At 41.2% G+C, this 13,851-nt stretch overlaps 1 protein-coding gene across 1 annotated transcript in view; it reads left to right on the forward strand.

The window, feature by feature from the left end:
* Nckap1l (NCK associated protein 1 like) overlaps window positions 1-13,851 on the forward strand; it is a 52,431-nt gene that overhangs the window by 6,135 nt on the left and 32,445 nt on the right. The window contains exons 4-9 of the mRNA XM_008839224.3: window positions 3,911-3,967; window positions 4,533-4,675; window positions 5,541-5,631; window positions 5,721-5,858; window positions 8,019-8,067; window positions 8,160-8,316. Of these exons, the coding sequence (XP_008837446.1) occupies window positions 3,911-3,967; window positions 4,533-4,675; window positions 5,541-5,631; window positions 5,721-5,858; window positions 8,019-8,067; window positions 8,160-8,316 (635 nt within the window). The remainder of the gene's footprint in view (window positions 1-3,910; window positions 3,968-4,532; window positions 4,676-5,540; window positions 5,632-5,720; window positions 5,859-8,018; window positions 8,068-8,159; window positions 8,317-13,851) is intronic.

A 13,851-nucleotide genomic window follows, 5' to 3' on the forward strand; every position in this document is an offset into this window, starting at 1 on the left:
AAAAAAACCTAATGTAGCGGTTGGTCATCATTAATCTGAAAATCTGAGATCTGGAATACTCTAAAATCTGAAACTTCTTGGGCACCAACATGATTCTTACTAGTGAAAAATTTCACATCTGACCTTATGTGACTGCCAGCAGTTAACACAAGGACAAGAAAAATGTTGCATAAAATTATCTTTAGGCTACATACATAGGACATGAAACATAAGTGAAATTGGAATTTAGTTTTGGGTCAATGCCGCCAAGATATTCTATATGTACATTTAAATATTTCCAAATCTGAAAATCTTTAAGATGTGAAAACATTTTGGGTCCTAAGCATTTTGGATAGGGGCAGTCAAGCTCTGTAATAAATATTCTTCTGCTCTTCTTCTGGATCTTGTATTTGGTAACATTTGCAACATTGCTTATTATTTGCTTTTCCCCAAACCATTTTATTTAGTTGCAGATGTCATGGCATTTATTTCTCAGCATATTTTAGTATACATCTGCTAAAGGCAAGAATATTTTCTTACATAGATATAGTACAGTTATCTTGCTGAGGTGATGTAATATTGCTGCAATATTATTGTCCAATATGTCACCCATATTCACATTGGATTTAGTTATGTCTCCTTAGTCTTTATAGTAATTCCAAGCCTTTGTTTGTCTTTCATGACACTGACTGTTTTGAAGAGTCTAGGCAAGCTGATTTTCAGAATATCTTTCTGCTTGGTTTGTCTTGGTGAAAGCTTTTGATGGCAGTAGTATACAAGTTATATTTTATTTGGGCTTTAAAGGATAATCATGTAACGCTTTTGTAAATTAAAAAACATTAAAAATTAGTTCAGACAGTGATTTTGAAATGCAAGTTGATAATATGTTTCAAAAATCTGAAAAATTAATGAAGTAATTCTATTTCTAGAAATTGTCTTAAGGAAACAGAAGTGCAACGTTTTATGTGCAAGAACATACTCTGCTGCATTGCTTGTGACAGTGACAACTTGATAATTGGTATAGCCAATAAAACAGAGGTTTGGTTAAAAGTTCAGAGTACCCTGTAAACAAATACTATGCGTTTTTAAAGATGATGACATATGTTTACTTAAGTTGGCATGCAAAGACATTCTTCACATACTGTTTAATAGAAGAGCAAATTACAATACAGCTTGAAAGTAAGGTGTCTCTAAAACGTGTATTTACATAGATAAATATGCGTATATAGAAGATTGGAATTTATTTTCTTTTTTCTTTCTTTATTTTTTTGAGACAGGGTCTCCCTGTAGCTCCAAGTTGGCCTGGAACTTGCTCTGTAGACCAGGCTGGTTTTGATCTCACAGAGATCCTTATGCCTTTGCCTCCCAAATTCTGAGATTAAAGGCATATGCTACCATGCCCAACTCAGAAGGCTGGAAATTTTGAATTTTGATTGGTACCACATAGAATTCATGGTGGGATTTTGAGGGTCTTAAAGAAACTGGGCCTGGGCTGGAGAGATGGCTCAGCAGTTAAGAGCACTGGCTGCTCTTGCAGAGGACCTGGGTTCAAGTTCCATGGCAGCTAACAATTATCCATAATTCCAGGTCCAGGGGATCTGACACCTGTTTCTGACCTCCGTGGGCATTATATGACATGGGTGCACTTACACACATATAGGCAATATACTCTATACACATAAAATAAAAATTTTATTTATTTATTTATTTATTTATTTATTTATTTATTATTTATTTATTTATTTATAAAGAAACTGGGCCTGGACAGTGGGGACTTGGTGTCACATGCCTTTAATTCTTGTACTTGGGAGGTAAAGGCAGGCTGATTGTTGTGAGATTGAGGCCAGTGTGGTCTACATGGTGAGTGCTCCAGGCCAGCTGGGCCTACAGGGAGAACTTGCCTCAAAAAATAAAAAAGATGATTAAAAAAACTGGGACCGGGAGATGGCTCAGTGGGTAAAGTGTTTTCCATGTAGGTGTGAGGAGGAGCTTGGATCCCTAGGACCAAGTAAAGCTGACAAGGTAATGCACACTTGTAATCCCAGTGCTCTTCTGGTGAGATGGGAGGTGAGGCAGGAGAATCCTGCCCTGGAAGCTTGCATGCTAGCTAGCCTGTTGTACACAGTGGTGACCAAAAAGAGACCTGTCTCAAGCAAGGTGGAAGGTGGGACCAACTACAAAGATTGCCCTCTGACCTCCACATTCCCATTGTGGTACCTGCCTGTTTCTACTCATACACATAAACATGAGTACACGCACGAAGATAAAAAGAAAACTAATTAATTGCTGGGCATGGTGGTGTCTCATTCCTGTAGTCTTAGCAATGGAGAGGTAGAGATAGGAAGATCATTGCAAACTCAAGCCAGGACTACAGTCTCAAAAACCCTCAAGCCCCAAACCCCAAACTAATAATTAATAGCTTGGCATGGTGGTGGATGTCTATAATCCTAGCACTTGGTAGGTTGAAGCAGGAGGCTTAGAAGTTCAAGTCCACCCTTCGCTACAGAAGGAGTTTGGGGTCAGCCTGGGTTACCTGATACACTATCTCACCATCACCATACCACCAAAGCCTTGAAATTAAACTTGTTTGAATTTTCTAATTTTTCTATGTTGAACATGTATTATTTATATATTTAAGAAAGAATATACATTTTAGCCCTCTGAGCAATCTATATTTGTGATAGTATTTTAAAATTTCTTCCAATGATGAATGAGTATGTGGGTGCTGCCTCAGAAGTCCTGGGGCAACCGTAGGGAGACAATTTAGGACATTTATTAGATTGCACAATGAAGAGAGAAGTGGGTACATGGAGCCTGTAAGTTTCGAAGGAGAATTGGACCAGAAAGTATTTATCTTGAAACTGAGAGCTGTGGTTAGGCATTGGTGAAGTCAGGGAGAGGAGCCTGGCCTAACTCATGATTCTTCTGAGTTTACCTCTAGAGCACTGGGTTGCAGCAAGTGCTACCATGGCCAGCTTTCTACACATTGTAATAAGCTTTGACAAATATATCTCTTGTGTATTACTACCACAAGCAAAGGATAGAAAATTTCCACCACCTAAAGGTGCCTGGGCCTTTTTGTCCTCTGGCCAATCCTTGCCCTGAACTCCTGGTCCAGGCAACTATTCATCTGCTTTCTAGAACAGATGTTTCTTTTCTGGAGGTTCAGGTAAACAGAGTCTAATTTACAATCATTCTTTTGTATTTGGGTTCTTTCATGCAGCATAATGTTTTGAGATTTATTTATGTTATTTTGTGTATCAATGATTCACCTGTTAATTTATTTTTAATTATTCATTTTTAAAATTTTAATTATTTTTTATTTTTATGTGTATAAGTATCATGTATGTAAGCACATCCCCCATGTTGTACAATGCCTGTGGAGGTCAGAGGAGAGGGTCAGATCCCCTGGAACTGGAGATATCGATGGTTGTTAGCCACCATGTGGGTGCTGAAATTCGAACTTGAGTTTTCTGCAAGAGCAGCCAGTGCTCTTAACTGCTGAGCCATCTCTCCGGCCTCACACATCTATTTTTTATTTTTTAAATGTGTATCGTTTCTTTATATGGGGAACCTTTAAATTCCTATCTTCTTGTTCTTTATAAAGAGTATCAGTTTTACAAAAAAATTGGTAGACTTTTCTCTAAGTTGTTTCATTTCATCCTGTGGCTGAATGAGGCCCAGGAATGATAAGCCCAGGGGCAGTGTACACTCTATGGCAGTGCCTTGTGCCTGTGAACACATGGCATTGGCAGGTAGCCCAACCAGAGCCACTGACAGTTTCCGGAGGAGGAACTTTTTCCCTCCTTTGACAATGCCTCTATTCCCTAACTGTGGTTCTCCGGGCCTCCAGGAAAGCGGCTCCTTCACCTCCTATCTTAGTAGAACAAATCACCTTCTTTTTCACTATCATCTTCACTTCTACCCCCAGGATCATGTGTATGAACTTCTCAACACCATTGATGCCTGCCAGTGTCACTTTGATATCGTAAGATCTTCTGTGATTTTCTTCTGTTGTAGAATAGAATTCAAGAAAAGGCCAGGTCTAATTGAGACAGTGTACAGTAGGATGGGACTGGAAGAATGGCTGTTTAATTTTTTTCTGTGTCGGGACTATAATTCTTTTATTTTCAAATAAAAATTAATTTATTATGTGTATGTGTGTGAGTGGGTGGGGGAGGTGATGTACGTGTGCCACAGCGCATGTATGGAGGTGCTGACCTACATCTCCAGCTCTATTTTGTTTTTACTTTTAAATTTTGAGATGGGGTTTCACTAAGGTGCCCAGGCTGGCCTTGAACTTGTAATTCTCCTGCCCCAGTCTCCTGAGTAGCTGGGATAATGGGCCGGTGTCACCATGTTGGGCTTACCTTATATCTTGAGCTCATATTTAGCTCCTGAGTTTTTTTTTTTTAAGTCTTCAGTACTGTCACTTACTGCTCCTAGCAGAATTGTATCTGTTTGGTACTGTCTAGAATGATTGGAGAAGTAGGTTGGGGGTCCAGATTAATTGACTACACTGCTCTTGGGGTTCTTATGTATTTTCCTTGCAGAATCTCAACTTTGACTTCACGCGGAGTTACCTGGACTTGATTGTGACTTACACCTCGGTCATTTTACTCTTGTCACGGATTGAGGATCGCCGTATACTCATTGGCACGTACAACTGTGCCCATGAGATGCTCCATGGGCACAGGTGAGTTAAAGGCAATGAAGAGCCTCACATGTGCTGCCTCAAGGAACAGGCGGACAAAGGAACTTAATGCCATGATCTCTCATATGAGAACCTGTAATCCACATGATGTCCTGGGCAGAGTAAAGCCCACTTTCACATTTGCAAGTGTGTGACTTGCATAGTTAACTCTTGAGTCTCTGCCAGTGGATTATCCACTTTGTATTATATCAGATCTATTTTTAATCCCAGCCTGGCTTTCACTTTGCTTTTCAGGTTATTATAAAGGCAAAGACAATTCTTTTTAATATTGGTAGGACTAATACCAATAAATTTAAGCCATGAGAAATAAGTAATGTAAGATAATACATATTAGGGATACAGTGGAAGCCAACTAGATATGAATTTTGGATTATCTACAATTCTGTCCTCCCTTCATTAATGCAAATGTAAGTATTTAAATGTTGAAAAAAGACCAGGATAAGAGAGGGATACAGCATGATGTCCTGTGTGTGATGTAATTCCTCCATGTTTGTATAGATGTCCTGGCACAGGCCGTATCTGCTAGTTTTGAATGCTTAGTTAGTTGCCCTTTTAGATGGCTCAGAGATTTGGGCCCAGGGGTATTACTTGATATTGACTAGCAAATGCAGATTTATAGATTTCATTTATTATGAATCTAGCTTGAAAAGAAGAAACTTTCATGGGCCCTTCCAAAATTGTACGGTTATTTCTAACAGCAGCTTAGTGCACCAAAGCCTGCAGTGGGCATTGGCATAAATAATTCACAGGTTACTGTACCTGTCTTTGAAGGTGGTAGGGAATGTCACCCTAGGCTTTCATATGCATGGAAAGGCCTGGAACTCCTCTCTCCTTTGCTTTCCTCCAGTGACCCCAGTTTTGCTCGCCTGGGTCAGATGGTCTTGGAGTATGACCATCCTCTGAAGAAGCTGACGGAAGAATTTGGGCCTCATACAAAGGCAAGCTCCTTTTGAGAGTGGAGAATCTCTTAGGCAGAGGCATTCATTTCCATCTTTGACATTGAGGGTTTATTTGCCTTTCCCCACAGGCCGTGAGTGGAGCCCTCCTCTCTCTGCACTTCCTCTTTGCTCGGAGGAACCAGGGGGCTGAGCAGTGGCGCAGTGCCCAGCTTCTAAGTCTCATCAGCAGCCCCCCAGCCATGATTAACCCTGCCAATTCAGACACAGTGAGTTCCCTTTTTCTTCTGTTAGGAGAGACATTCTCTGCCAAGCCCCTGTCCATGGAAGGTGCCCCTTTCAGGAAACATTAACCCAAAATGTTTTAGTTTTCTTCTAGGGTGTGCCTTTAGGTTTCTCTCTTCTTGTAGCTAAAAAGTCATGATTGGTGTAGAGCTTCTGATTAGACCATGTTCAATGTGTGCTTGCTCATGGCAGGAATTTAGTTAGTATTTGTAGAATTAATGACTGTATAACACTGAGTCAGCTGGGTGTGGTGGCACATGCTTGTAATCCCAGCTTTTCGGAAGCTGAGGCAAGAACTGCTGTGTGTTCAAGGCCAGCCATGGTTGCGTAGCAAGTACCAGGCCAGGGCTACATAGCAAGACGCGTTTCAAACAACCGACCAATCAGCCAAAAAAGAAACAAAGTCATTAGGAGTCAATTCACCAATGAATATTGTTATTCAACTACTCTGCTACTGTGGTCTCAAATGCCTTCTCTTAACTTACAGTGCAAAAATGAAAATATACCATAGACATACAGCTGGCAGGGCATGGTGGGGGCATGCCTGTTGTCTCAGCACTCAGCAGACAGAGGCAGGAGGATTGCCACAAGTTTGAGGCCAGCCGGGTTATAGAGCTGTAACAAGAACTTTTCTCCAAAGACCAAAAAAAACAACAAAACAAAACAAAACACAAAACTTCTTGCCATGCAATCTTGAAGACCTGAGTTCAGATTCCTAGCACGCACTTGAAAGCTGGGCACAGTGGCTTGTGCCTGTAATTACAGCACTGGAAAGACAGAGACAGGTAGATAGATCTCTGGAGCTCACGGGTCAGCCAGTCTAGCCAATTGGCAGTAAGTTCTGGCTGCAGTGAGAGGCTGGGTCCCAAAATTATACGGTGGAAGGGCTGAAAAGATGGCTCAGTTGTTAAGAGTACTTACTGGCTGCCCTTGCAGAGGACTCGAGTTTGATTCCTAGCACTCACAAGGTGGCTAACAATCATCTGTAACTCCAGTTCCTGAAGACCCAACACCCTCCTCTGACCTCCATAGGTACTGCATGACATTGGTGCACTTACATAACACAGGCAATACCCTCATACACATAAAATAATAAATAAAATATTTAAAAAAATGCTCCAGGTATCAAAAACTTTCAAGATATTTATTTATTAATTAAAAATTTAAAAAAATTATATGGTGGAGAGAGATTGAGGAAGACACCTGATGTTAATCTCTAGTCTCCACATGTACCTGCACATATGTGCTCCTGCACACGTGTGCATCCACACACAAATGTAACTAATAGTATAAGATCAGTGATAAGTTCCAAATCAGTGATTTATGTTTCAAGTGTGATTAAAGAACCCAAAGAGGAAGAGATGATATTGTGAGATGAGACTTTCTCCCGTTAGTGAAAGGATCTCACTGTTGATGAAAGGTTATGTGAGACATTTTGTCTGTCCTCACTGTCGGCCCAACCTGTCCCTCCTGTCAGCTGGGTCCTACACATTTACTCCCCTCCCAGGGCTGCCCCTTCTTCACTGACAGCTTTCCCAGCTGTTGGCTCATCAAAGCGCCCCAATCCAGTCTGGTTAAAGAAAAGTTCTTTTTGTTTCTTTGTTTTTAATGCCAGGGATTGCACCCTGGGCCTCGTGCATACTACACATGAGTTCTACCCTGACCTTTCTTCCCCAAAATTTGTGTTACATTAACATTTTTATTATTTATCTATTTTTATTATGTGTATGAATGTTTTGCTTGCATGTATGTAAGTGTACCATGTGTGTGCAGTGCCCACAGAGGCCAGAAGAGGGTGTCAAATCCTGGAATTATAGATGACTAGCTACCATGTGGGTGCTAGGAACTGAACTTGGGTCTTCTGCAAGAGCAGTTAGTGCTCTTTCTAGCCCCTTTTACTACATTTTAATTTATTTTGGTGTGTGTATGTGTGTGTGTATGTGTTGGGCCACAACATGTGTGGAGGTCAGAAGACAACTTTGTGTGAGTCAGTTCTTTCCTTCCACCATGTGAGTTCTGGGTTTGAACTCAGGTTGTTAGGCTTGATGGCAAGCCCCTTTACCTGGGGAACCATCTTGTCAGCCCTATCCTTTCTTTAGAACTCCTAAACATCTGCTTGGCCCTCTTTGCCTGTCTTCTTGTAGATGGCCTGTGAGTATCTGTCCGTGGAGGTGATGGAGCGATGGATCATAAGTAAGTTGTGGGAGTGGCTGGGAAAGGGCACGGCAGCATCCCAAAGGACAGCGTCCTCTAAAGGCCTTCCTCTGTGCTTTACCCACCTGCAGTGGGGTTTCTTCTTTGTCACGGGTGCCTCAACTCCAACAGCCAGTGCCAGAAACTGTGGAAGCTGTGTCTGCAGGGCTCTCTGTACATCACCCTCATCCGGGAGGATGTGCTGCAGGTGCACAAGGTCACCGAGGACCTGTTCAGCAGCCTGAAAGGGTAAGAGATATGAAATCTAAACTGATTTTTTAGGAGCTATAGTCCCTTCAACATCATCCTTTCCCCCCACAAAGTGTGGTTGGTAAGGGTTAGTTCTCACTTTTGAAATACTGAGCACTTACTCTTTGCTAGGTGCCTCACTGGAGTTTTAGGGATACAGTGATTAATAAGCTATCGTAGAGGTAACAGCATCAATGGTGAGACCAGACTGCCTGGTTTGAATTCAAGCTGTGCTACTTGCTAGCTGTATGACCCTGAGCAAGTCATTTAACTTCTCTATGCCACTGGTTCAATTTTCTTATCTATAAAACATGGCTAAAATAGTACCTCCCAGCCAGGTGTGGTGGTATGTACCTGTAATCCAAACATTCTGGAGGTGGAGGTAGGAGGACTAGGAGTTCAAGGTTACCCTTGGCTTGTTTCATAGTGAGTTCCGTGCTAGCCTGGGCTAGATCTCAAAAACAAAACAAAACCAACCAAGTAAACAAACAAAACTTCAAACCACAACTGTATTAGTTATTTTTCTATTGCTGTGATAAATTACTCTGACCAAGGCAATTTATAGAAAGAAGAGTTTATTTGACTTATGATTCTAGATGGATTAGAGTCCTTAATGGTGGGGGAGGCATAGCGGCAGAGGTGGCCGAAGCAGAAAGCTGAGTGATCACATCTTCAAGCAGGCACAGGAAGCAGAGTGTGGCTGGAAATCTGGTGAGGCTTAAGAATGCTCTAAATCCAACCCCAGTGACATGCTTCTCCCAGCAGGGCCCTAACTCCTAAAGCCTCCCCAAACAGTGCCACCAACTGGGAACAAATGTCCAAATACTTGGAGCCGATAAGGGGACATTTACATTTAAACCACCACCACAACAGAACAAAGTGGTACCTCTTTATGACTGACCCTGGGGTTCTGAAGATTGATGGAGTTCCTACATGTAGGTGCATAAAAAGTGCCTGGTACATTGTGTTATGTACTTGTCTTTAAAAAGAAGTCTCAAGCTGAGGTTGGTGGCACATACCAGTGATCCCAGCCTTCATGGTCTGAGGCAAGAGGATCATAAGTTTGAGACCAGCCTTGGCTGTACAATGAAATCTTGTTTCAAAAAGAAAAAAAATTAGGCTGCTATTTACATGGCCACAGCCACGTGGCTTCGTAAGTCTGCCTACTTTTCTGAATTACTCTATTCTTTCTCTGTTCTAAGCATGCTTCCCCTAACACTCTGGGCTTCCTTACTCTTTCTCTGAAGCTTTCTCTGCCCCCTTTTTACCACGTGGTTGCTTGTCCACCGTGTGACTGACCTGCACGCTTACTTCAGGTGGCTTTCTGTCTTCCTCTTCTCTATCTCCCTTCTCTGGGCACAAAGGACACTTACACTGGTCTTGCAAGATCTACAAAAACCTGGAGACAGGTAGACATGAGTGAAACAGTTGGAGCTTGTATTTTAGGTAGAGAAACTCAAACTTTTGAGGCAAGAGAGCATGTGCTCAGAGCTGGGACAGCTTGGGCCACAAAGGTAAAGCTGTGAAACTTGGTTTTGGACCAGTAAGTTGAGCTGTGTATGCTGTCTTGGAGTTTGAATCTGCCCTTAAGAGGGTCAGGAGCCATCAAATGAATTCAAACAAGGCATTTGAACCGATCATATTTGCATTTTAGAAAAGATTGCTGCTCTGGGGAAAAAGATCAGATGGGCAAAACTAGAGGCAGGGAATAAGTAAATTAGGAGGAACTGAAGCTGTCAAGATTTCTGGAATGTGCATCTGGCATTCCTTAGGGTAGAGAACATGTGAACTAAAGTAAGTTTGTAGGAAAAGGTTGTAGATTCAGTTTTGATTTTTGTTTTGGTCTATTTGAGACAGGGTCTCCCTGTAGTCCTAGCTGGACTGGAACTTGCTATGTAGATGAAGCTGGCTTCAGTCTCACAGAGAACCACCAGCCTGTGCCTCCTGAGTTCTATTAAAGGCATGTGCCACCACACTGGGTGTTGGATTCAGTTTTGAACAAGTTGAACTTGAAATGTATTGAGGACATCCAGGCTAGGTGTCAGGCTTTATGTTATGTGATCAAGGAACTGAGAGGTGTGAGGTCTGGACTGGATGAGAGTTAATGACATGGTAATCAAAACCCCCAGAATAGATGGGGTTGCTCCAGAACTTGTGAAGCGAGGAAGCAGCCCTTTTGGGAATATTGATATTTAAGGGCCAAGCAGAAGCAAGGAAACCTACAGGGACATTGAGAAGAAGAGGGAGAAGGCCAGGGAAGAAAGCATCTGGAGAAGGAAGGACCCAGAGCTGCTAGAGGATGCTGAAATGAGGACAGGAAAAGCTCACAGATTTGGCTACAAAGGTCATTTGAGTGCCCTTGTGTGAACAGCCTCCAGTGAGAGGTGAAGTTGAAAGCTGGGTCTGTGGGTTTAGGAGCAACTAGGAGAAAAGAAACTCATTTAAATAGTGTGATAGTGAAGGGAGGGTCAGATTTCTTTAATTTATTTCCAGTGGCAAGTAAACATCTAGAAACAGGAGAAATACAGAACCTCATTTCCAGAACAGTTTCCTGTGGTGTGTGTGCGTGTGTGTGTGTGTGTGTGTGTGTGTGTGTGTGTGTCTGTGTCTGTGTGTGTGTGTCTGTGTACATGCACAAAAATGTGCATGGATTTTCAACCTTATATAAGTTTTTGAAAAGTCATGGATCCACAGTCTACATTATATCTGCAGTTTTTTGTTTTGTTTTGTTTTGAGGCAGGGTTTCCCTGTAGCCCCAGCTGGCCTGGAACTCACTATGTAGACCATAGAGATCCACCTGTCTCTGCCTCCCAAATGATGGGAATAAAAGTGGGCACCACCACACCAGTTTTTCAAAAATTAGTTATTTAGTCATTTTAAAAGTTTTATTAGAAAATTTATAACAAAATAAAAAAAGTGGTTACCAAGAACACTACTGGTATTATCTTATTCAGCATATCAAAGAAATCAGTGTCCAGTCATACCTACAGATTTTTTTACTGTGTTTTATATATCTTCGAATATCAGTCTATAGAGACTTATTCTCTTTTTGTTGTTATTTGCTTGAAACAGGTCTGGAACTTGTGGCAATCCTCCTGCCTTAGCCTCCTGAGTGCTAGGATTCAGGCATGAGCAACCACACTCTGTTGAGACTTTTCAATGTGTGTTTGTCTACTTTTTAAAATATTTTATTTATTATTTTTCTTTTGTGTGTATGAGTGTATTGCCTGCAAGTACGTAAGTGCACCCGTGTCATGCATTGCCTGTGGAGGTCAGAAGAGGGCATTGGAGCCCCTGTAACTGGAGTTAGGGACAGTTGTTAGCCGCCACCTATGGGTGCTGGAATTCAAACCTGGGTCCTCTGCAAGAGCAGTCAGTGCTCTTAACCACTGAGCCATCTCTTCAGCCCTGAGACTTATTCTTTTGAACAATATTCCATTATGTGTTTTTAACATTATTTATATAACTTTTAAAATATTTTATTTATTATTTTTATTTTATGTGTATGAGTGTCTTGCCTGCATGTATGTGAGTGCATCCATGTCGTGCAATGCTGCGGAGGTCAGAAGAGGGCCTTTGATTCTCCTGGAACTGGAGTTAAGGATGGTTCATAGCTGCCATGTGGGTGCTGGGAATTGAACCCGGGGTCCTCTGCAAGATCAGTCAGTGCTTTTAACTGCTGAGCCATCTCTCCAGTCCCTATTTATCTAATTTCATATATATATATACATGTATATATATACATACATATACATAATATATACACACACATATATACATATATATAAACATATATGTACACATATATATGCATATATATTTGAGACAGGGTCTCCCTGGGACCCAGCTGGCCTGGAATTTGCTATATAGACCAGACTGAACTCAGTCTCACAGAGATCTACCTGCCTCTGCCTCTCGAGTGCTGGGATTAAAGGTGTGCACCACCATGTCCAGATTCCAATTTCCTATATTTATTAAAATGTAAAAAATGATTATTTGTGTGTGTGTGTGTGTGTGTGTGTGTGTGTGTGTGTGCGCGCTGTGTAGTGGAGGTCAAAGAACAGCTTTGTGGAGTTGGTCTTCTCCTTCCACTTTTACCTGAGTTCCAGGCACGGATCAGAGGTTGCCAAGCTTGCACAGCAAGTACTATTACTTGCTGCTCCCTAATTTCCTGTTGATGGATGTTTGGGCTGTTTCCATTTTAAAAGATCATTATAAACAAATGCTATAATGAACATCCAGGGACATATATTTTTTGTGAACACATGCAAATGTTTCTGTAGGGTAAATTCTCAGATGTGTGGAGGACAAATACATTTCAAACTTCCTCCCTTCCTCTCTCCCTTCCTCCCTCCCTTCCTTCCTTCTTTTATTTGGTAGTGCTGGGGAGCAAACCCGAGTCTTTCACATGCTAGGTAAGTACTCTACCACTGAGTATATCCCCAACCCATATTTTAATAGTTTTTACCAGATTCTGCCCTCTTCCAGATTATCTTATTAACAATATATGAGGGGCTGGTGATGTGGCTCAGTGTTAGAGTGCTTGCATAGCATGCCCAAGCTCCTGAAGTTCATCCCCAGCATTTTAAAGACACAAAAGAATAACCCCATAATAACAAAACACAATATACAAGAATAGTGGTTCCTCAACAACTGAGTGTGATCAGTGTTAAAAAAAAAAATTGTCAAAGGGCCAGCAAGATGGCAAGATGGCTCAGCAGGTAAAGCCACTCGCTGTGAAGCCTGACAACCTGGGCTCCATCCTCGGAATCCCCATGTTGCAAGGACAATAGTGTCTCTTGAAAGCCGTCCTCTGACCTCCACATGTAAGCCATGGCACATGTTCATCCCAGCCCCCAAAATCATTAAATAAATGTAAAAAAATTGCCAAAAAGGAGAATAGACCTGTAGTCCTAGCACTTGGGAGGCAGAGGCAGGCGGATCTCTGTGAGTTCAAGGCCAGCCTGGTCTACATAGTGAGTTCAGGTCAGCTGGGCTACAGGGAGACCTTGTCTCAAAAAAAAAAAAAAAAAAAAAAAAAAGGAGAAAACAAACAAAAATCTTAAAGAACAAAGAAACAATAACAAAATAAAAAGTCATTTTTAAACAAGAAAATAAGTTGATGATTAATAATTAGAAGTCATAGGAAATGGTCATATATATGTATATGAAGACATATACATATGTGTATATATATAAAGACATATTCTAATGAGATGGAAGGTTGTTCAGTTCCCCATTACCAAGAACAGCAGCTAATATGTATGATTTATTGTTTAGGAAGTTATTTGACTTAAATGATCTGATTTTATCTTCATGATAACTTAGTAATTATTAATAAATATACTCTTGTAAAAGAGAAGACAGGAAGCTCTGTTTCAATGTCCCTCAGTTAATAAGAGGTGGGATTATGAAGCAGTTCTAGATTTTTTTTTGACTCATAATCCTGTGTCCTTCCCCTGTACTGTGTAGAGGTTGAAATAATTATCCACCAGTAATACTGTAGAGTTGAACCCTGATTTAATTGAGATATTT

The sequence above is a fragment of the Nannospalax galili genome, unplaced genomic scaffold (genome assembly GCF_000622305.1).
Source record: "Nannospalax galili isolate Female #2095 unplaced genomic scaffold, S.galili_v1.0 scaffold251, whole genome shotgun sequence".
NCBI classification, from domain to species: Eukaryota; Metazoa; Chordata; class Mammalia; order Rodentia; family Spalacidae; genus Nannospalax; species Nannospalax galili.